This window comes from Esox lucius, chromosome 8, assembly GCF_011004845.1.
Source record: "Esox lucius isolate fEsoLuc1 chromosome 8, fEsoLuc1.pri, whole genome shotgun sequence".
NCBI classification, from domain to species: Eukaryota; Metazoa; Chordata; class Actinopteri; order Esociformes; family Esocidae; genus Esox; species Esox lucius.
In genome coordinates this window covers 34,133,164-34,153,742 of record NC_047576.1, presented here as the reverse complement: position 1 = coordinate 34,153,742, position 20,579 = coordinate 34,133,164, and the positions used below count along the sequence as shown (strand labels likewise).

The following is a 20,579-nucleotide window of genomic DNA, read 5'->3' as shown; positions in this document are numbered from 1 at the left end:
TGTTTATACAATCATCCATTTCATATGGGAGTCCTTATTATAATGGAAAAACATTGTGTGTGTTTTCCCAAAACCTAAACCTAAGTTGAAAATCACATTTTCAGTTGTGATGACCAGACAAATATTTTGTGGAAAACTATTTTTCAGTTTTTACAATCATTGTGTGAATCTGAGATCCCCACATGTAGGCTACTCAGTCGTGTATCACAAACACACACAGTTATATGAACATTGTAAATGTAGCAGGTTTTGGATGCATTTGCTTATAAAACAAATTGGGCTAGTTTTCAGGCTTTTGGGCAAATTTTCAGCAGTAATTGAGCTAGAAAACATATCTGGACCTGGCAACCCTGTAGCCAGACAAAGCGCATCTGTCTCCACCATGAAACAGCATGAAGCCAATTAGAACAGTTAAAAGACAGCGGGTTTATGGCCCACGGTTGGCACTGCGGGTGCAATAAATAACTGATACGCTGACGGGAAGCTGTTTGGCTAACATCAGAATAATAATGAGGTTATTGCTGCCTGCTGAGGCCGTATGATATCCGCTTTATTATTTTTCCTAATCTCCCCGGATTCTGTTGGCAACCAGCCTTATGCACGCTAAACCACGCCCAAAGCAAAGAAACATGCAAATGAAAAAAAAAGGACAACAGGCACGCAGGCGTACACAGGCACGCAGGTGTACACACGCACGGGAACACACACTCAGACATGCACTCAGTGTGCTACTGTAAGGCATGAGCTGGTTGGCAATGGCGTACCATTGTTCCTGATCATTGACTTGCGGAGGTCTTTCATGGTGGGATACCTGAGAAGGGATGGAGAGTAAAGAGGGTTCACAGCAGAGAAAGGAGCCACAACATACACCAGGCTTCGTATCTATCTATCTATATGGCACATTCTCCCCTGACACAGCTTTCAACCACTCCAATGTCTGCCTGCCCGGACCCCACCTCCCCAGTACAACACTCCCCTTCCCAGGAATGGTGCATTCCAGCAGGGCACCGAATCTGGGTGGTCCCCCTTTGGCTGAATAGACGATTCGAGGCAGATAAATGCAGGTAGGGCCTTTGACTGAGGGGAGCACAATGTATGCGTTGATGAAGGCCTGACGGACTTTGGAGGATGTGAGCCTACCTGTGTCTGACCTGATCTGCTGTCCTAACTCAGTGGTTACTGTTTGATGACAGTAGTACATCTGCTCTCACCATTCACGTGGCATGTAGACAGATGGGGGAGTGGCCTGGCCTGACTGTCACAGACATGGAACTGATAAGTAATGCAGATAGACTGGCCCAGAAGTCAGTCTGCTAAATGCCCTCTACACCAGTGATCAGTTGTTCATATCGCTTCAGACACAGCATGTTCTAGGCCAATACTGTGAATGTAACAATTCCAAAACAAACATTGTTACAGTACACTCATTTATTCAGAGGTGATTTGTTTTGTCTGAAAACAGCTTATAGTCTCAGACACGAGATGTAATAAATACAAATAAAATGCACCAATATAGTAATTAACTTATATAATACATTATTATCTGAAAAGCATCATGCAAAACACACAGAGAGAGTCCTCTTGGAGTTAAGTCTTTAGATATATAGTGTGATTGTGAAGTGCTGCAGTTTCCACACATTGAGAGAGGCAAGGGACCAGGGAAGCATGTGTGCCCCCAGAGGTGAGGGTCCAGGCTGGTTGTGTGAGGGGAGACGAGACTCCCTACTCAGGAGGTGAAGTAGGAGTCTTGCATGGAGTAGAGACAGTCAATGGGGGTTAGCAGCGATGAGTCTCCATAAGACAGAGAGGTTCCGTCGTATAGGTGATAGAGAGGGTCCCCATCCATCTCCATGTAAAGGGCCTTGTAGCCTGGGAGACGGAGAAAAGAGAGCACATTGAGGGTGGGGGATTTAAAGTGAGTGATCATTCTTTTCATAACCGGTGCACAAATGCATTCAACAGTTTTCACTGTGTTCATTAGGTGATTTGGTTGCATTCACCATAAGGGTGCATGTGGTCCCCTGGCATCCGTGGAGGGGTAAGTCCCTGTCTGAAAGGTTCCATGTCCTGGTCTTGCTGCTGGAGGGTTGTGACCTGGCCCTCCTGCTGTTGGTGGGGGCTGGGCTGGCAGTAGGAGCCCAGAGAATTCAGGTCAGAGGTCACATTGTCACAGGATGGCGCTGTGGAGCACAGGAATCATGGGAAAGGTCAATCGCAATAACTGATACTTTAAACTGTATATAAAACCTACACAGGGGGCTCCTCTTGTCTTGACTCCCTATCACCAGGAGATGGTGCCCTTGTTGATCTTCTCTGGTTGTGAACTATTGGCTGTGTGCAGTTGGTGCCAGCTCAATTGGATTCCATGAAGCGTGTGAAAATGAAAGGTGAAAAGGAATAATGCAATATTGGTGACTTGACTCCCAACTTTCATTTGCATGTCACACTTTTTTTAGCACCCACATTAGATAATAAAACCGATTTGTCTGCCTCCGTGACTCACTCTACTTAAAAACCAGTAGTAACTGAGGTCATCAGTTGTGTGAAAAAATGCTGAATGGCTTGTCGCGGATGCCTACAAGTATGACATGTCATGATCTTTAATTCTCACTAACGTTGAGTGTTGATGCGACCATGTAGGGTTGAAGGTGGTGGTACAATTAGATTTTATGGGGAGAATAAAGCAAATAAGAAAAACCTTATTATAACCCATCTCTGTGTTTGTGTGGCTAAAAACGCATTTCTGGAATTGGATACCATAGTGCGTTTAAAGTATGGCCTATTGTAGTTTAAATTAAAATTCGTTTTGATGGTTAATTTGCCCCAACACTATTTTCTTATTGAAATCACCACTGCAAAAACACACCGTGTCGGTTTGTAAATATATATATGTGTATGTTTGTGGTACTGCAATCCTGCATGCAGGGGTGTAGAATTAGGAGGGGACGGCGGGGTCATGACCCCCCCAATATTATAGACAGGTCAGTGTAACAACCCTGGAAAAGAGTGAAAATCCTGGGATCCATTGATCCTGACCCCCCCAAAATACAACAGAAACCTACGCTGTTGCCTGGGTGTGTGGGCGTGCGTGTTCAGTTACCTACCTCCGTGATTTGCTGTGTGGTCACGCTGCACTTGGGTTGGCGGCTGCTGCTGCCTCTGTAGCTGCTGTTGTCTTCTGGCCAGTTTCTTCATCTACAATGCAATGTTATTACATCTACTGTTACATCTCACTCCACAGCCTTTCTACCCACTTCCCTCAGCTTCTCATTGAAATCTAGTCTTCATAGAAGTGTGTTCACTCGATAGAACTGCATTAATAGTGTGGGGGGGGGCATATATGATAGAGGTGAAGGTAAAACCACACATGCTGCACATGTAAAGAAATACAGTCTCTATCTGGAGAGATCTAATAGTGAGATGTCATCAGTTTCCTGAATAAAGAGATAACAGGACTGATTTCCAGGTTGGCAGCACAGCACAATGCCGAAAGAGGTCCCTTATGAATGGCGCACATGAAAGTATTCAGGAGGTTGTTATGTGGGAGGGACGTGGGGATGACGGGAGATGGGGTTGTGTGGGGGTGGAGGGCAGCATCACATTACCTTGGCTCTTTGGTTCTGGAACCAGACCTGCACCACTCGCACACTCAGACCAGTCTCCGTTGCCAAGGTCTCCCTTACCTCAGAGGGAACAGACAGGAAGTAAATGTGCAGCGAGCAAACAATTTGTTGGTTTAGAATTCAAAATAAAAGCGACCTGCATGGTGAGGATATATCATGACAAGTAATTTTTCTTCCCTTTTAATCCCCCTGCCTTTTGAAAATATTTTTAGCCCACATTGGTGCTTCGGTGCACCCATAGGAGTCTACCTTTCGACAGGGCTTGGAGGAGACCTCGAAGGAGGCTTTGAAGGCCCGTCTTTGCTGAGTGCTCAGAATAGTGCGTGGACGTTTGGGTTGTTTGTGTTCAGCGACAACTGCTTCGCTACTATGTCTGCCTGAAGCCTTTACACTAGCCTCTTCTTCTTTCTCCTCATCACTTTTACCTGCCAAGACAAAACTGCTTTTTTTTTAAAATGACCTCATTACAATTCTGATGTTTATGGACACGCACACTCAGACTCACCAAAACGTACACAAACAAGTAATCTGTACCTGAGTCTGAGGAGGTGCAAGTGTCTACTTCCAGGTCCAAGTCTCTGGCACAGAGAAGCCGTCCTTCCCTAAAGACAAAGCAGTCGCCAGTCTGTAGACGGCAGGAGCACACACTGCAGCTAAAACAGGCCAGGTGGAAGACTTCAGCCCCAGCACGCATCACCAGCTCTGCCGGGGAGATTGCCTCCACACAGCCTCTACAACGCACTGAAAACAGACTAGAGGACAGAGAATGACAAAGAGAAAAAGCAAAAACGTGCATCAAAGAAAATCTTGGTTTCAGTTTCAAAAAGGATTTCCCTCTAATGACTCTGGCAATTACCCCTGTTTTTCAGTGTCTACTGCTCTGGGGCACTGGGGTAGAGTTCAATACTCCACATATCCCAGACAGACGAGCTCTCAGAGGTTACGGGAATGTTGCTGAGTCTTGCTGTCAATCCAAACTGCCAGTTAACATCCCCCTCCTCTTCCCTGTCTCCTTCTCTTTCTCAGCTGCCTTCCCTACACACTCAGACACATACCCCCAGAGTCTTAACACCTAGCAACCAGCACTGGGGGCTCAGCTGGGAGACTGTTACCCCGTCTCTGGCTGCCGTGTCCGAGACCCAGCTCCTGGAGTTGATTTAGAAAGGCACTCTGCAGGCCATGGCTCCAGTCGGAGGGGGGCAGAATCAGAACTCCTGGTGGGAGAGGCTTGGACTGCTGGTCCGGGAATTATCTGCAGAATTATCCCTAAGTCTGCTTAACCAGAGGGGAACAAAAGGAGAGCCAGCCCCAAAGCAGCAGGCACATTGTTCCGAAGCAGTTTGGATCTGTCAACCAGGATGATATGTCATCAGTTTGGATCTGGGGTTCAACTTGAACCAAGAGTCACACCAATAAACTTTTCATACACATATGAGAGGATACGTTTTTTTTCCCCCTATTTGTTAAGTGGGTGTTGTTGAATTACCATGGTATATGGACATGTAATTTGGAGGTACAAATGTATTAAAGTTGTATTTATTTTAATGTATTTCAATATGGTATTCCTTGCTAATATGACAAAGTTATGCCACCAATGGGATTAGTAATCACGGTAAAAACGGTTGAAGAGACCATACATGCTCATGTAGTACACTGATCTAATTTACCATCTAGGTCATAGAGTTAATTCCATTAATTTATATTGACTAACACTAAGTGACACTTTGGATGTAGACACATCAAATACATCAATGGATTCTTCAAATTGATGATGTAATGGTGTGATTAGCTAATCTCTTTGAAACATAACCAAGTACATGGAAGTTGGTACAGTTGTTCTCTGAGCTTTCTGATTGACAATATATTTATATGTATATATATATATATATATATATATATATATATATATATATATATATATATATATATATACACCCACATATATATATATATATATATATATATATATATATATATGTGTGTGTGTGTGTGTGTTATATATAATATATATGTATATATGTTATATATACATATGTTATATATGTACACACTGTAAATTGGTCCATAAAAATATTAGGGGAATATAACTGAACTGAATATTCTAGGTGTGTTTGTGCAAGTGTGTTTTTTTTCCCCATTATTCATTCAATCAATCATATTTATTTTATAACGCCCTTTTTGCATCAGCAGTTGGCACAAAGTGCTTTTAAAAAACACCCAGCCTTAAACTCCAAGGAGCAAGCATCTACAGTGTTGATGCACAGTGGCTAGGAAAAACTCCCCTAAAGGGCTAAAATTTAGGAAGAAACCTAGAGAGGAACCAGGCTCTGAGGGGTAACCAGTCCTCTTCTGTATTATAGTAATTAATAAATGCATGTGGGCTGTGTCCAGAGTTATTCAAGTTATTATGAACACATTCTTTTTTGCAATAAAGGCTTATAAATTGTTACAAAAATGTTAATAAATACTTTCAAAAATACATATAGGTTAAAGTCGTAATAAAATATATTGTATATACTGTACTTCAACAAATAATAATAAAAAAATAATTTACAATACAAACAAGATAAACATTTACCCTAAGCAGACCCTTTTTTCTAATTGTAAAACTTCAGTAACGCTCAAAATAAATTTATGTCTACCAGGCATTCAAACCTGATCTAATTTTTGAGCTTTTTCCACATAAATTTGGCTAAATAAGTTAAAGCAGTTTTAATAAGTTCAGAGGCTACATCTGGTGTATCCAGTACAAACCAATTCTGTATTCTTGTGTTAATTGTTGTGGGAAATGCTGGAGCTTTCTGCAAAAGCACCTTGTAAATAAATTGAAAGAAAGAAAGTCCTTCTCTCGTGTTACATAGAGGGCCAATCCACCTTTTTGTACAATTTACAATGGTGCATTGCAAAGCAATCACCAGATATAAATTGGAGGGCAAAGTAGTAAACAGCATCTAATTGTTTAAGTGTAGGAGCAGCGGCTTGCTGCGGATTGTACCCCATAGTCCAAGACAGACAGAAAAGTGGGCTGGACAATTTATTTATTACTATTTAAATATAGACAGATTCTATTTACAGTAAATGAAACCAAGGCGTTTCACAACAAATGTTAGATCATTAATGTGTGTTTTAAAAGAAAACCTTTCATCAAGCCAAATACCCAGATATTACTAAGAGTATACTTGTTCAATATGTGATCTATCCAGGGTCGTCATTTGAAGATGAATATTAATAATAGTTATGCTACCTAGACAAGATCATGTACTTTGTTTTATTTGCATTCACCCCCAATTTAAGAGGGACTTTTGTAATGCTTGGAAGCCAGATAAAGATTTGGTTAATAGAAGGTACATCATCAGCATAAAAAATTATGTTGCATTTCTTTTACAGTCATCATTGACATTTACATGCAGTGTGAACAACAGGGGATGTACAATCAAGCCCGGGCATACTCATTTACGTATATTAAAAAATAAAGATTTGAGCCCTTTGTTCACAATAGTCAGTCCTATCACGAAGACAGTTCTAAAACCAGATGCGTGCATCAGCACAGACCTATCACTTTTCTCATTAAAAAGGAATTATCTACTACTGTATGTCAGAGATCATGTATGCTACTTTCTCGACCGGGGTTTAATAATTTATAAAAATAAATAATATCATTATTTACCAATCTTCCATGATACTACTACATCCTCATGTTAAGATTTCAGAATCAGGTCAGACAAAAGTTATTACAATAAAAGGTAGAATGTACAGTATGTAGCTGTCTTCATAGTCAGTTAATGTTCTTTACTATGTCATGTCTTATGTTTTTGAGTTTTATAAATATATATAATGTTGTTTTAACTTTGAACTGTACCTGTCTATTCTGCTTTAAGTCATGCTTGATGTTTTGTGTAGACCCCAGCAGAACGAGTAGCTGCCGCTTTTAGCTGAACGCTAATAAAATCTTAAGTCCTATGCCCACTGGTTAGCCTAACCCGTGAAACAGGAGGATCAACACTACATAAAACACACAGTTGTCTTGGCTATGCACTGACAGAATAAGTAACATCACCACACCTAATTGTCTGATTTGAAATACAACATTCAATCACATGGTGGAGCATAGACATGCTCATGATAGGCATAAGAATGGCAGCAAAACGTCAATGACGACACATTTCAGTATGACTTACGACAGTAACAACAAGATAAGCTACAGAAGCACTTATGATATGTATCACTTAATTTGAATATTACACTGTTTAATTATTATTTTTTTGTTCCTGGGTAGTGTTATTTCTTAATTGCTTATGCCTCAAAAGTATAGAAAATGGCTATTATTCCCCACAAGTTACAGTATAAATCATAATACAACTAACTTCTGAATCTTTTGGAGTCATTTTTATTTTATTTTAGTATAAATACATGTTAATTTTTTTTTCTGACTTTATGTGAACGAAAAGACACAAATGTGCCTGTTTTCTCATTGGAAATAGGTACGTTTCTAAATATCACTGTCCTGGTTACAAAAGCAAAGTTTGTGGGGAATAATAGCCATTTTCTAGGCATTTTTAGGCATAAGCAATTACAAAATAACACTTACTACCCAGGAACCAAAATTGTGTTACAGATGAATGCAAGCTTGTTATGACAGGTCGGACAATTTTATTTAAACTTAAACCATTTAAATTAAATTGTGTGATGGCCACCTAATTTGGGACTGGTTTCCTGAAAAAGGGAAATGAAGTGCTTGGCAGTTGAATCTGTTACAGGTAATGTCAGGTGCGCTTCATAACTCCCCAAATGTCTTTAGAATTGTTAAAAATGTTGAACTAGCTAGTTGCTGGCTAGTTGTAGCTTCGAATCCTAATCTGCAACTTTTACCAAGATTAATGTTTTGACAAGATACTTCTTGACCCTAATGCCAGCTTGTACACGGTCAAAATCACTCCAGACATGTCATAATTAAAAAGATCAATATGCAAAGCAATGTAGACTATTTCTACACTCTTGCAGCAGTTTTAGCTCATTTTAAAATAACAGAGACATTTTGTCAAAACTAGTGTGTTGAAGCGTATTTCAATGGGTAAATATCCTTCTAAAATGTTTTCTTTTACCAGTGCTTGTTTTGTTGACTTTCTGTGGTGTTTGTGACACCATGCACATTACCTAGCATATGACCCACCAGCCTCCAGGCAACATAAGAAATTACACTGAAACTGTTCAGTAAGATATTAGGTAAAACAAATACTTTTTTTGTCATCCATACATTTAAATATTACAGTAGCTGTTGTGAGAATAAAACATTACTGGGACGTCTTGTCATGCAAATTAAGATTTTAAGGCCTATACAAAATTCAAAAGCAATGGCCCCCACTAAAACACATTTCAAAGGCTTACTGTATTGTTCAAAAGGGGCTGTGTGCCAGCACTGCCATGGGTTCTAGTTCAATCGCACAACAGGTCTGACGGTCTGCCACTGATACTACAGACTAAAGTTCAGAACCAAATACATGACCCCAAGCACAACCTTCAAAAATCTGTTTTTTTCGCACTAAAACTAAAACACACTTAGATACAAGGGTCAAAATGCTGCAGAGGAAACAGTAGTTCGAGACGCAACATCCTAAAGCCCTGCATTGCTCAGTCATATTAGTGTTGCTCAGGGGTCGCCAGGGAAACGACTGAGCTCATTCTAGGGATCTCATGAGGGGCAAGCAGGCTGCCTGATCGACCCAAGCTGTCTGCCAACCCAAACGTCTATGGTATGTGCATTCCTAAGGCAAAGATACTGTACCTAGATGCATCAAAGGACCATTTCTAAGAACTGTGTCAGATGAAATGACCCCAACCATTTGATGTGACTCTGATGCGACTCAAAATAACCATCATTGTTGTTGATACAGAACAGAAGACTATAAAAATGTCTTAGATCACTCAGATTGCACTTTTTAGTCCACCAAATGCAATGCAAAGTGCTTCTCAGCTCTATGTTAATGCGGCGACCAAAGTACCTTAACATTATGCAGAATGAGAAGTTAGCAGTGTTAAATTTTTCAGTGAATTTGTTGATTTTAAGGGCATGGCCTGACTCAAGTCAGGACGCAAACAAATATTCCTGTTAAATGTACACTCAAGGATATATTTCCCACACTTAGCTGGTGACAAGAACATTACTGAAAGAAAACGCAGCAGACACTATTCTCAATCCTTTGTAGTTCTGACAACGACCCAGCTCTTTATCATGTAGCATTTTTTCATGTCGCAAGGCAGCTCTTACTTTCTCTTTCAACACAGGGAAAGGTCTGTCCACACATTCAAACTGCAGTGCATGTTCTCGCATTGTTCTAATCTTGACTTCTGAACCTGACCTTTGGTCCAGAGTAGTCAATGCCCTTTTGTGAATAGAAACCTCTGGGGGTAAGGATGAAGACTGAATCCTGTTGCTTTATGGGTGTACCTGGAGACTGCGATGAACACATACTACAAAAAGGGCTAATAGATCTGATTAAGACCTGGAGTTTTTGTTGACATCCCATCTGACCACCAGACTGATGACCTAATAGTCATATTATACCAACTCATTTACATTTACATTCTCTTCAATCTAGCTGCTGCTCAGACAGTGTGGTACAAGTAGGAGAGGTGAGACCTGAACATTAAAGTTTGGGGCAAGGGATGTCACAAAAATGTGAAACAGGCATAAGAAAGTGTACCCCACACAGCCCAGTAGGGGAACAGGGAGCAGGGTCAGGATTGGTCAAAAACAATCTGTGGGGGCGTTACCTGGCATGAGACCCCCTGCTAATTGGTCAGGTCAGATAACTCACAGTCGAGTTGGCGTCAGACCAAGGAGCACCTGGGCACAGGGCGATCCAGATGCCATGGCATTGAACACCCCCAAAATGTTTACACCCAAAACCCCCATCTCTCCTGTCAGAATCCCCCTGCCCCACAAACATATGGCCCTCTACAGTTCCCTTTGCAACTTCCACCACTCTCCTCCCACTCTTTAGCGCTATAAGTTAGCAAACAAAAATGTTTCCACCTGTCCTACATATGAACAGTCTGTTGTCATTTGACAATGTGGTAATTTTTTCAATAATTATGACACTGGCAACAAACACTACAAAGAGTAAAGAGACATCACAGCTTGGTCAAAATAAGGAGTTCGGCTGTGTTGGCTCCTCCAATGTGTTAGCCATCCGTGTACCTGGGAACAGCACCAACTGTGGCCTAAACCAAAACCGCAGCATGATTTCATCTCAATGCATCCAGGAGGAAACATTTTGGGCAGTGAAAGGAGTGTGGTGTTTCCAGTTTTGCCATTTGGCAGAGAGGCCATGACTAAATTGTTCAGAAATGATGGGGGCCGCCTCCATTTGGTCTGGGCCATTTTCTACTTGGCTCTCTTAGGTGTGAAAGATAGTGTATGTGTCTCTTGATTTTGGGGGGATATGGGGAGGGGGGGTATGTGACGCTTTTGAACAGGCCATATGTTGTCCCCAGCTTGCTGTTGCCACGTCAATGGGTTTTGATAATTTAACACATTTTGACAATGTGTCAGTTGAGCTCTACCCCAGATCGCTCTACCCCGTCTGTCTATGTGTGAGCGTGTGTATGTGTGTCTCAGTGCTCTCCTCTTACATTCCAGGGCCCATACGTCCCCTCCTCCTGCAGTCACCTTGTTCTCTTAGAGCTGCGACTGCCAGGTTTTATGGACTCTCCATTTCATACAAAAACAAATGTACAATATAATCACTATTATTCACACATAATAATCCCACTAATCTCCCAAAACACAGTCACATACTGTATGTAGCACTGACAGAATTACGCTGAGACATCCCCAAATAAACTTAAGAAATTATTTGAAATAAAACATTTCCCCAAACTTCTAAAACGTCGGTACAGAGAGACATTCTGACATGTCAAGGACATAGCTGGGACACAGACAGGAAGGTTCTCAGAGTGCGGCGTACCGTTGGGTTTTTAGAGTGGAGCAGGTGTGACAGATACCACACCTCTGTGGCTCCAGTTGTAGTTAATGGTTTTCAGCTGTACTAGCTATACAATTCATACAATTCTCCTGTTCATACCTATTGACATGAAGTCTATGTGAGAGAAACAGCGTAATTTGTGCCAGTGTAGAAACCAGATGTTTGTTATCCACATACAATGGCTGCTGAAATTCTTTAATAGGAAAACCTGCCACTGTCTATGCCACTGTCTAAGCCACTGTCTAAGCCGCAATGCACAAGAACAAAAATGTTTGTCTTGCCATATAAGATATCAAAACCTATGACTAATAATAAATGTTATTTGATGTAATAAGTTTGGGTTTAAAGTAAAGTTCGATCTGCTGCAATTGGGGGGTGTCCTTACACCACCACCCCCCTCAGCCCTCATGGGCTACTGGCTCCAAGGAGAACAATAGAGATAAGAGAATGTCTTTGGGGGTGACATCCCCTGGGCGTTCCCTTTCTCTTTAGCCCAGTCTAGAGCCCCCTAATCACATTCCTATTGACCTGGGAAAACTAAAAACATCATATCAATGAGACACATTTCATTTTATTATAAAATGTCGATCAAGGTAAAAAAAAATTAAATAAAATTGCCAAAAAGTATTTGAAAATGTAATGCGATGAAAACAAATGCCAAAATGTAATTAAAGTTATTTCTATTCCACTAAATTTCATAGCGATTTTGGAGGGTGAATCAAACAAGAATACCGTAGTGTAGTACCAGGGCATACTACACATTACATAATAAAAACGTTAAATCATTATTTGGTATAATTTTACCCGTAAGCTAAAATCACAGCAACACTTACCGGGCATAATCGCGCTTGCAGTAAAGTTTCTGGTCCCGTAGAAAACAGGTATTTCTGAGTGGGTCGCAGCATGCGGCGCACCGCACGCACTGCTCGTGCCAAAGTCCACCGTTGACACGAAGCAGGTACTTGTCACGGATAAGGCGGTAGCATCCCGCACACACCACACTTTGTGTCATATCTACACCAGAAAAGAAGAAAACGTTTGACATTTTGATAATGTTATAATTTAGCCAGCATAATTAATGTTATATAGGCCTAACGATTGTCTACAATTACACTGACCAAGCAAATTATTCACAAATCGTGCCTTGTTCCCAAAAGCTATTCTATTCTAATAACTTGCAATATAAATGTTAGTTAATATTTTTGTAATAGAATAAATGGTAGGCTCAAGAAATAAAAAAAAAGTACATTAAAACCACAAAAGTAAATATTATATGATATTCATTGATCACAATTTTGGTGCTGAAACATATTTCTTCGACATGGGATCATTAGTATATTTTGACAGTCAATAAGAAATTGCCTTTCTAAATACACGCAATGTATGTGTAACCATTTTTATTGGTAGAACTGTATATGCTTTAACCAATTGAATTAGGTAGACTAGGCCTACTCACCAAGTAAAGATCCCGGGTGTCCCTCCATCAGTGTGATGGAGTTATATCCTTTCTGCCATGTCAATAAATGTTTCACTGTTAGGTTCAGTTAATCTTTTTTGGAATCTGCAGAAATATAAATCGTGTGGCTAAATAATAATAATATTTATAATAATAAAACATTTAAAATGTCCAGGATACTATGTTTTTATGTCCTTGATCTTAAAATCTATTTCATCATTAATCATATCTCCTTTCTGGAAATAAAGTCCTGGCGGAGTGGGATGAAGAAGCCCGGATGAAACTTTCTCTCCTACGGAACCGCTCGTTTCAAATTCCTCTTCTTTGCACGGATAATCGTTAAACATTGAGCGTGTATCTATCTATTATCCCATTAGTCTGAGAGAAAGAGAGGGAGAGAGATAGAGCGATGCACTTCTGAGCACCTGCACGTTGATTATGTGCTCTCTCGCCTTCTCTCCATAACTTCCTCACCCGGCCTCCGTCAGAGACCCAACAAGGCACCCTGTTAGTCCATCCCATTGAAATACGAGGATGTTACGAGGATAATACCAGCAGTCCTGATAGAATGCATACCGCATGATTTAAATCCTTCCAAAATCCATAATTAAATAGAAACGTATTTACACATACTTGCTGCTACCTCAGGACAATAACACCGTTTTCGTTATGGTGACCAAAAAATTTTAATAAAAAACTAGAACTTTCGTTACTCATCGTAGGGTTAAGCATCAATACTAAAAACCTATAAAATAAGCTTTTCAATATTGTCCTATTAGACCTTCGATTTTTTTTAATAATATCTCCCTTAAACCAAAGGGGCACGGATGTTAAGTATTTGGCCAGTTATTTTAGTAAGTAATTGAAATATACACAAAGACTATCAGAAGAAATTATGATAAAATTGTATAGTTTTAATGCAGGCAAGCTTTATTATAATATACAAATTTACAAAATTAGTCTGGTGATTTTTATTTCCATACCAAAGATTACATTTCCATTAGACGCTGTATTGATAATAAAATCTTTGTAAAATGATGTTAACCCCTTTCCATTGTTGACATTATGCGACACTTTTGTTTTGCCCCTCATATCCCCAATATATTTATTTTAAATTTGTACACATGCCAATATTTAATTACGTTTATAATAGGCCTTCTTACAGTAAACAGAACTACTTGAGTGCATGGTGCATGTGTAATGGAGAATATACATTAATTAATTAGTTTGTCTGTTTAAATAAAGATATCGCAACGACACAAAATATTTACACTAATTGTGTAGGAACCTCTAAATAAGCGTTGAAATGTGGTTTAGCCAGTTTTCCATCATTGAATCAACAATGAATTCATCAATGTAGATTACCAGACAGGGCCGCCTCCAGGCATAAGCAACATAAGGGGTAGCTTAAGGCCCCCGACCGCTAGGGGGCCTCGGGCTGCTAGGGAGCCCCCGACCGATACATTTTGCTTCGGGCCCCCAAATGGCTAGAGCTTGCACTGCTCCCCAATAATAGATGTACTTGTGGAGAGCTTGCAGCATCGAGCAAGTGTACAGTTCCGTGATCTAGTGGTTAATGACATTACCATTCACGTGATCCGGGTTCGTAACTCGTGGTAGGAACTATTTCTATTGCAGGCGGCTGAACTAGGCTTGTCTGGTTTCTTGATTTCCCTGAGCAAGTGGATTACTTAGCCCTAAGGCCTTCCTATTGACATATCAAAAATCAGTTTAGAGGTCTAACTTCACATCACATGACAATGCTTTCTAAATGACAAAAAATAAGATCAACTTAAGTCAAAATAGTTTCTGTGGATTTACTTGCTCAGTTTAGATGATTCAACACTATTTTCTAGACAAACAAGAACAGTGGCAACCATGGAATGTGTAGAAACAAAATGTGCAGTAATTTGGTGGAAAATTAACCCAGGGAGGCATTTAACCCCAAGCCACCGTACTAAACATGATTTTCCAGTTAGTTTCTGAACGGGAGAACACCTACTTCCCAGTTTTCAGATTTGAAACTCATGTGTTTACTTTCTTAATGTCATCTCTGGCCTTAATTCAAATTATTCGAGTGAACATGACAAATTAAATGCACACATGAAATCCCCCAAAAGCCTCAATAAGGCCACACCCTATATTGAAAACAGTTCAAATGTTCGTGTATGACAAGCGACATTTTTGTGGCTGTGCCCTCCATACTCCCTTGAACTCCATACACCGCTATACATTTTGTTGATCTTAAATTGCCTATAATACACCAGGAACACTGCGTTTGTTATGGCAACACTCCCGGGAACATGAAAAGCTGAGGGAATAGTAGTGAATCGGTTCAGTTTCTTCAGATGTTCACTTGAATGATTGTTCCAGTTGGTTTAGGTAGTGTATAGTTGGTGATAAAACAGTCCAAGTGGGGGATGTCCTCTATCTGTCTGGATTTTGAGAAAATGTAGGCCTACTAGTCACCCACCCTTTTACCAGTCCGGTGAAATCAAGTTTAAAAATGTGGATAAATAAGTTTATATTAGTGTGGAACCCAGTTTATATTAGTTACACCTCACAACACGACATCCTAACGTATTGCCTTGCTAGGGTGGCGCTCCAAAAGATTCAATGTAAATATGATGAATGGACACAGCAAGCGCACCTCTTTGCTCTTGGAGTGATTTTGGCAAGGCGGTCACAGCTGGGAAGATTCACTACAGTCCCAAATTTGGATAATATTGCTCTGATTGTTGTTCGGTGGGGCACCAGAGCCTTGGAAATGTCTTTGCAACCCTTTCCAAATTTATTTGAATCCAATTAGGAATTGAGTTTTAACGTGGCATGATGTGACTTGGGAACCTGTGTACTGAACACTTCAATCTGATGGCAAGGGCCAAAGTCTGTCTGATTTATGTTTGGCAGGGCTGGTTCACATCAGGCCGGACTGTTAACCAAGGTATTCAAACACCTGACCTTAATAACCCCTTTCAATGGGTTGAATTAACAGGGGGCAATAACCTTTTGAAACTTGGTAATCGCATGTTTGATTACCAAGCACACTAAACAAATTAAACAAGCCCCTATTAGTGTCATCCACATCAATCCATATTTATACATTAACAATTAACAATTTATTAATAAAAAGTTGATTGACAATGTCTTGAAAACATTTGAAGAATTTAATAAACCACCTGTGGGCTATGATCCAAAATATGACACTGGTGTCAAACATTACTTTGAAGGTTTAGAATGAGAATTTGAGCTTGCTGGTTAATACAAGCAAGCTCCGCACAACAAATTTTAAAAAGGTTTCTTTTATCATTGGCCAACCTCTATCCTGACCAGAGCCCCTCCCAGGTGAAAAGAACTAGCCCCATAGATTGATACTGCCACCATGATTCACAACATGTACTTTGGGTGATGAGCTGTGTACATAGGCTTTTTTTGTTGTTGTGAGGAATAGCTTCCTCTACCTCACAGCTCAGACTTGTGGAGAAAATGCGCAATGGTTGTGGACCAAGGCTATCTCTACAGTAGACAACCAAGAAACCTTCAAATCATGTACAAAGACAATTTTCAGTCACAGAAAATTGCATTTTTCTAAGGCTAATCAAAATTACAAGTGATGTCAGATGGCGACAAATTACCATTGTACATTATTGGAATTTGACATGTTAAAAATGTCACATCTAACATCAATCCCATTTATAAAGGATGAGCACAATTATGCCACCAATGCCTAGACATTAAAAAAAGAGAAATTATCCATTTGTTTTTCATATGAATGTTGTTGTTTAGGTAATTATTTCATGATGATTTATCAAAGATTTAACCATTAGATAAACAAAAGCTGCTTTCTCAATCAGGCTGTGCAGGCTTATCATAACCAATGTAGGTCTACTCATGACATCTAGTGGCTCACCAAAGAAACAAGACATTCCTTTGCAGTACATGAATGGTAGAGTATCTGACAGGTTTTACCTACTGCAGGTAGACTATTACCTAGGAAAAACTACAGAAGATTGATCTAAAAGTACATGTACATGGTAGCCTACAGTACTGGCATGTCTGTTTAATCATTGTGCAAATGCATGAAAAATATTGCAATCAAAACTGATTCCCAAAATATGCATTTTAAATAATTTTATTCTGGAAGTATTCGAAAATGTATTTTAGAAATGTAGGGGTGTTTTTAGTTTTATACAATTAAGCTTTGAATAAAATATGACTTTAATATTGCATTGGTTGCTTTTAAAACAGATACCTGAAATTATCTATTTACAAAAACAAAAATCTGTCAACAATTCTATTAGAATTTATTTTAACAGTGTATTTTTTACACCATACCCCTCCCCCTAAAACAGATCCTACCTACACTCCCAAAAATATTTTTTTGGACAATAATAATAATAATTTGTGCTTGGTACAAAATAGGTCTGTTTTACAACTTGAATCAAGTTTCATCTTCATATCAATTACAATGTGGGATTATATACATAGAGAAGGGGGGCTTTTGTCATGTGATTTGATGAGGTGCTTCAAGCATCTCCATGAGGAAGGTGTCTATGGGCGTGTCTCCTATCAGTTTGAAGAAGAACAGGTGCTCCAGACACTTAAGGCCTATGGAGCGCAGGGCGGGGAGACGTAGCAACAGTTTGGCAAACCTAGGAAGAAAATAGAATATATTGTTCATCCTGTGTGGAAATGTTTCATCACAACACCTCCCATGAATTAACGAAGATCACATACTGTACACATTCACATTGAAAACAGTCCTCCAGCTATTTACAAATCTAAAGAACATGTAAATACCAAAAAATATAGCAATGAAGTGGTCATGATTGACATGAATCAGACCAGTTCTCTGATTGTATTGGAATGTGTTCTGAGTGTATTCGCTTAGTATTGTACCTGCCGGGCTGGTCTGGGTACTTGGCTTTGGTGTAGGACTCCAGCGAGGCATAGACTTTCTCCCGAAGACCTTCCACCTCTGGTGGATTTGACAGACCCTTTGCATCTGAAAAGAGATTCCCAGTCTATACGCTGCCTTTATAACTTCACCTTCTCCTCTAACACTGAAATGTGTGCTGTAATGTATATCTTGATTGGGGTGATTAAAATCTTTATTATTTTGCTGAATAAAGACCAGTTGATTATAATTATATATTTATTACCTATTTTTCACATTCTTTTAATGCAGGTGGGATGGGTTTGGCTTAGTGACAATGAACACTACAGCCGCTGGTCATGAATTCAGGAACACCCATGCTGCCCTAATAGGAACGTGCTATGCAGTTGTAAGTTACTGTGGGGTAATGCTGATCTAATCTGAATCTGGCTCACACTACAACATTAAGCGCAGTCAATGTGCTCCTGTATCACACACAGATACTAAAATCACAATGAGTATACAAATTTATTGTGGCATGTTCTCAGACATGAAAGACAGTCTAGGCCACAAGTTATACCAATACATCTCTGACCGCTTCATCAAAAAACCTCTACATCACACGCAACATGGACAACAGACAAAAAAGATGTCATGATGAACGTGCAAATTAGAAATGGTCCTGTGTCCATGCAAATGCGACCCACTGACCTGGGTTGAATAGGACGATAGCTCGAAGGCAGCCAAGCTCTGTCTTGTCCATCTTCATGTCTTTCATTTTAGACACCAACTCTGTCAAAACTCTGTCAAAGATGGAGCCTACTCCGGCACTGTGGGCGCTGCTTCTGTGGACGTGGAGGCCTGTGGCTAATAGGATTCCATCTTTTACTGTGACTGAGCGGTGTGAGAAGGACGCAATGAGGAGCTCATTCCAGCCTGAACATAAACACACAAACACAGGGAGTTTAACGTGGCAACAAACAGCACTGAGTGAATCACACAGTTGATCTATTGCTTTCTCAGTATCTAACTAAACCTTCTAGCTAAATCTCTGTCAACTTCAATCACCACTTCACTACCCCTCAGACCCTCCATCAATCAATTAAATGTATTTATAAATCCCTTTTTACATCAACAGTTGTCACAAAGTGCTTTTACAAAACACCCAGCCTGGGACTGATAACGTCAATGACGCAGCTTTCGCTATTTCGGGGTATGTACAATTCTGTGAGGATATGATCATCCCCCGAAAGACTATTAAGATGTTTCCTAATAATAAGCCCTGGGTCACTCCAGAGTTAAAGCAACTCCTTAATGAGAAAAAACGTCTGTTTAAATCAGGAGGAAGGTAGAGAGGAGAAAAAGATAGTACAGAAAAAGATCAAAAGCAAGATCAATGAGTGTAAAGCAGCATACAAACATAAATTAGAAAGCTTTTTTAAAAATGACGTTAGAAGAGCCTGGCAGGGAGTTCAATCTATTACAGGTTACAAGCCCAAGAAGCATCCTATGGTAGCAGACAATGATTTTAACATGGCAAATCAATTAAATGATTTTTACTGTAGATTTGAAATATATGATTTTAAAGCAAAACATAATGAGGCCATTACAGTAGTAAGAGACATGAAAGGTGTGGATATTGACATCTCTATGGACGATGTCAAATCTCATTTTAGACCTGTAAACCCCCACAAAGCTTGTGGACCTGATGGTATCAGCTGTAGGACACTAAAGGTGTGTGCTGATCAGCTGGCACAGCCCTTTCACAGGTTGTTCCAGCTGTCACTAGACACTGGTGTTGTTCCCAGTCTATGGAAAAAATCTTTAATAGTGCCGGTGCCTAAAAACAATAGACCTAAGGAACTCAATGATCTGCGCCCTGTTGCCCTTACATCCATAGTTATGAAATGTTTTGAAAAAATAATTTTAAAGGAACTTCTCCATAAGCTCTCACCTCTTTTAGACCAAAATCAATTTGCTTATCGTGCAGAGAGAGGTGTTGAGGATGCGCTGCTATCTTTGATTAACAGCATTCATGAGCACCTTGAGCATGCTAAGAGCCTTGTCAAGATTGTGTTCATTGACTTTAGCAGCGCTTTTAATACAATTCAACCCCACCTGTTGGTGGAAAAATTGGTGCATTTGGGAGTAAATCCCCAATTGATTATCTCGATCTATAACTTCTTGACGGATCGCAGTCAGCAAGTCAGATTTAACTCATGTATATCATCCTTACAAACTATAAACACAGGGGCACCACAAGGGTGCGTTCTGTCGCCCATTTTATACACATTGTACACCAATAATTGTCAAGCCTCCTCTTCAGCTCATACTTATTTTAAACATGCTGACGACACAGCATTGGTTGGTTTTTTAAAATCTAACATTTCTTCTGTGAATGAATTCCAGAGGGAATTACAGGATTTCACTCAGTGGTGTTCTGATAATTTTCTTGAAATAAATGTAAAGAAAACAAAAGAGATGGTTATAGATTTTAGCAAAAACAGAATTATAGTCCCCCCTTCTAAGATCAATGGTGAACTGGTAGAGCGAGTCTCAACCTACAAATATTGGGAGTTGAAATTGACTCTAAATACATTTTTAATGACTGTGCATTGAATAAAACTAAGAAAATGCAC

The 20,579-nt window shown here is 39.8% G+C and overlaps 2 protein-coding genes across 4 annotated transcripts in view; both read right to left on the bottom strand.

Annotated features, from left to right (window-relative positions):
- Positions 1 to 1,413: 1,413 nt before the first annotated feature.
- Positions 1,414 to 13,138, bottom strand: lmx1a (LIM homeobox transcription factor 1, alpha). Its single transcript, XM_010868871.4, has 8 exons — positions 13,065 to 13,138; positions 12,442 to 12,622; positions 4,158 to 4,375; positions 3,873 to 4,048; positions 3,606 to 3,683; positions 3,105 to 3,195; positions 2,001 to 2,180; positions 1,414 to 1,869 (listed from the first exon to the last, which is right to left on the bottom strand). The coding sequence occupies exons 1-8, from the start codon at positions 13,090 to 13,092 to the stop codon at positions 1,727 to 1,729; spliced, it is 1,095 nt and encodes a 364-aa protein (XP_010867173.3). The 5' UTR covers positions 13,093 to 13,138; the 3' UTR covers positions 1,414 to 1,726.
- Positions 13,139 to 16,215: 3,077 nt separating this feature from the next.
- rxrgb (retinoid X receptor, gamma b) overlaps positions 16,216 to 20,579 on the bottom strand; it is a 51,658-nt gene continuing 47,294 nt past the window's right edge. For 2 of the 3 annotated variants that reach the window (XM_020044311.2, XM_013135146.4), the window contains 3 exons: positions 18,652 to 18,876; positions 17,964 to 18,069; positions 16,216 to 17,716 (listed from right to left, as the gene is read on the bottom strand). In XM_020044311.2, coding sequence (XP_019899870.1) covers positions 17,569 to 17,716; positions 17,964 to 18,069; positions 18,652 to 18,876 — 479 coding nt within the window. In that variant the 3' untranslated portion in view covers positions 16,216 to 17,568. The remainder of the gene's footprint in view (positions 17,717 to 17,963; positions 18,070 to 18,651; positions 18,877 to 20,579) is intronic. The other variant, XM_013135147.4, reaches the window with a different exon arrangement.

Bases quoted from the DNA above. Each gene is read 5' to 3' on its own strand.
- lmx1a (XM_010868871.4), bottom strand. From the start codon at position 13,092: ATGGAGGGACACCCGGGATCTTTACTTG. The intron at 12,623-13,064 runs GTGAGTAGGCCT...TTTCTGGTGTAG, and splicing joins ACACCCGGGATCTTTACTTG to ATATGACACAAAGTGTGGTG. The intron at 4,376-12,441 runs GTAAGTGTTGCT...TCTGTCCTCTAG, and splicing joins TGCAAGCGCGATTATGCCCG to TCTGTTTTCAGTGCGTTGTA.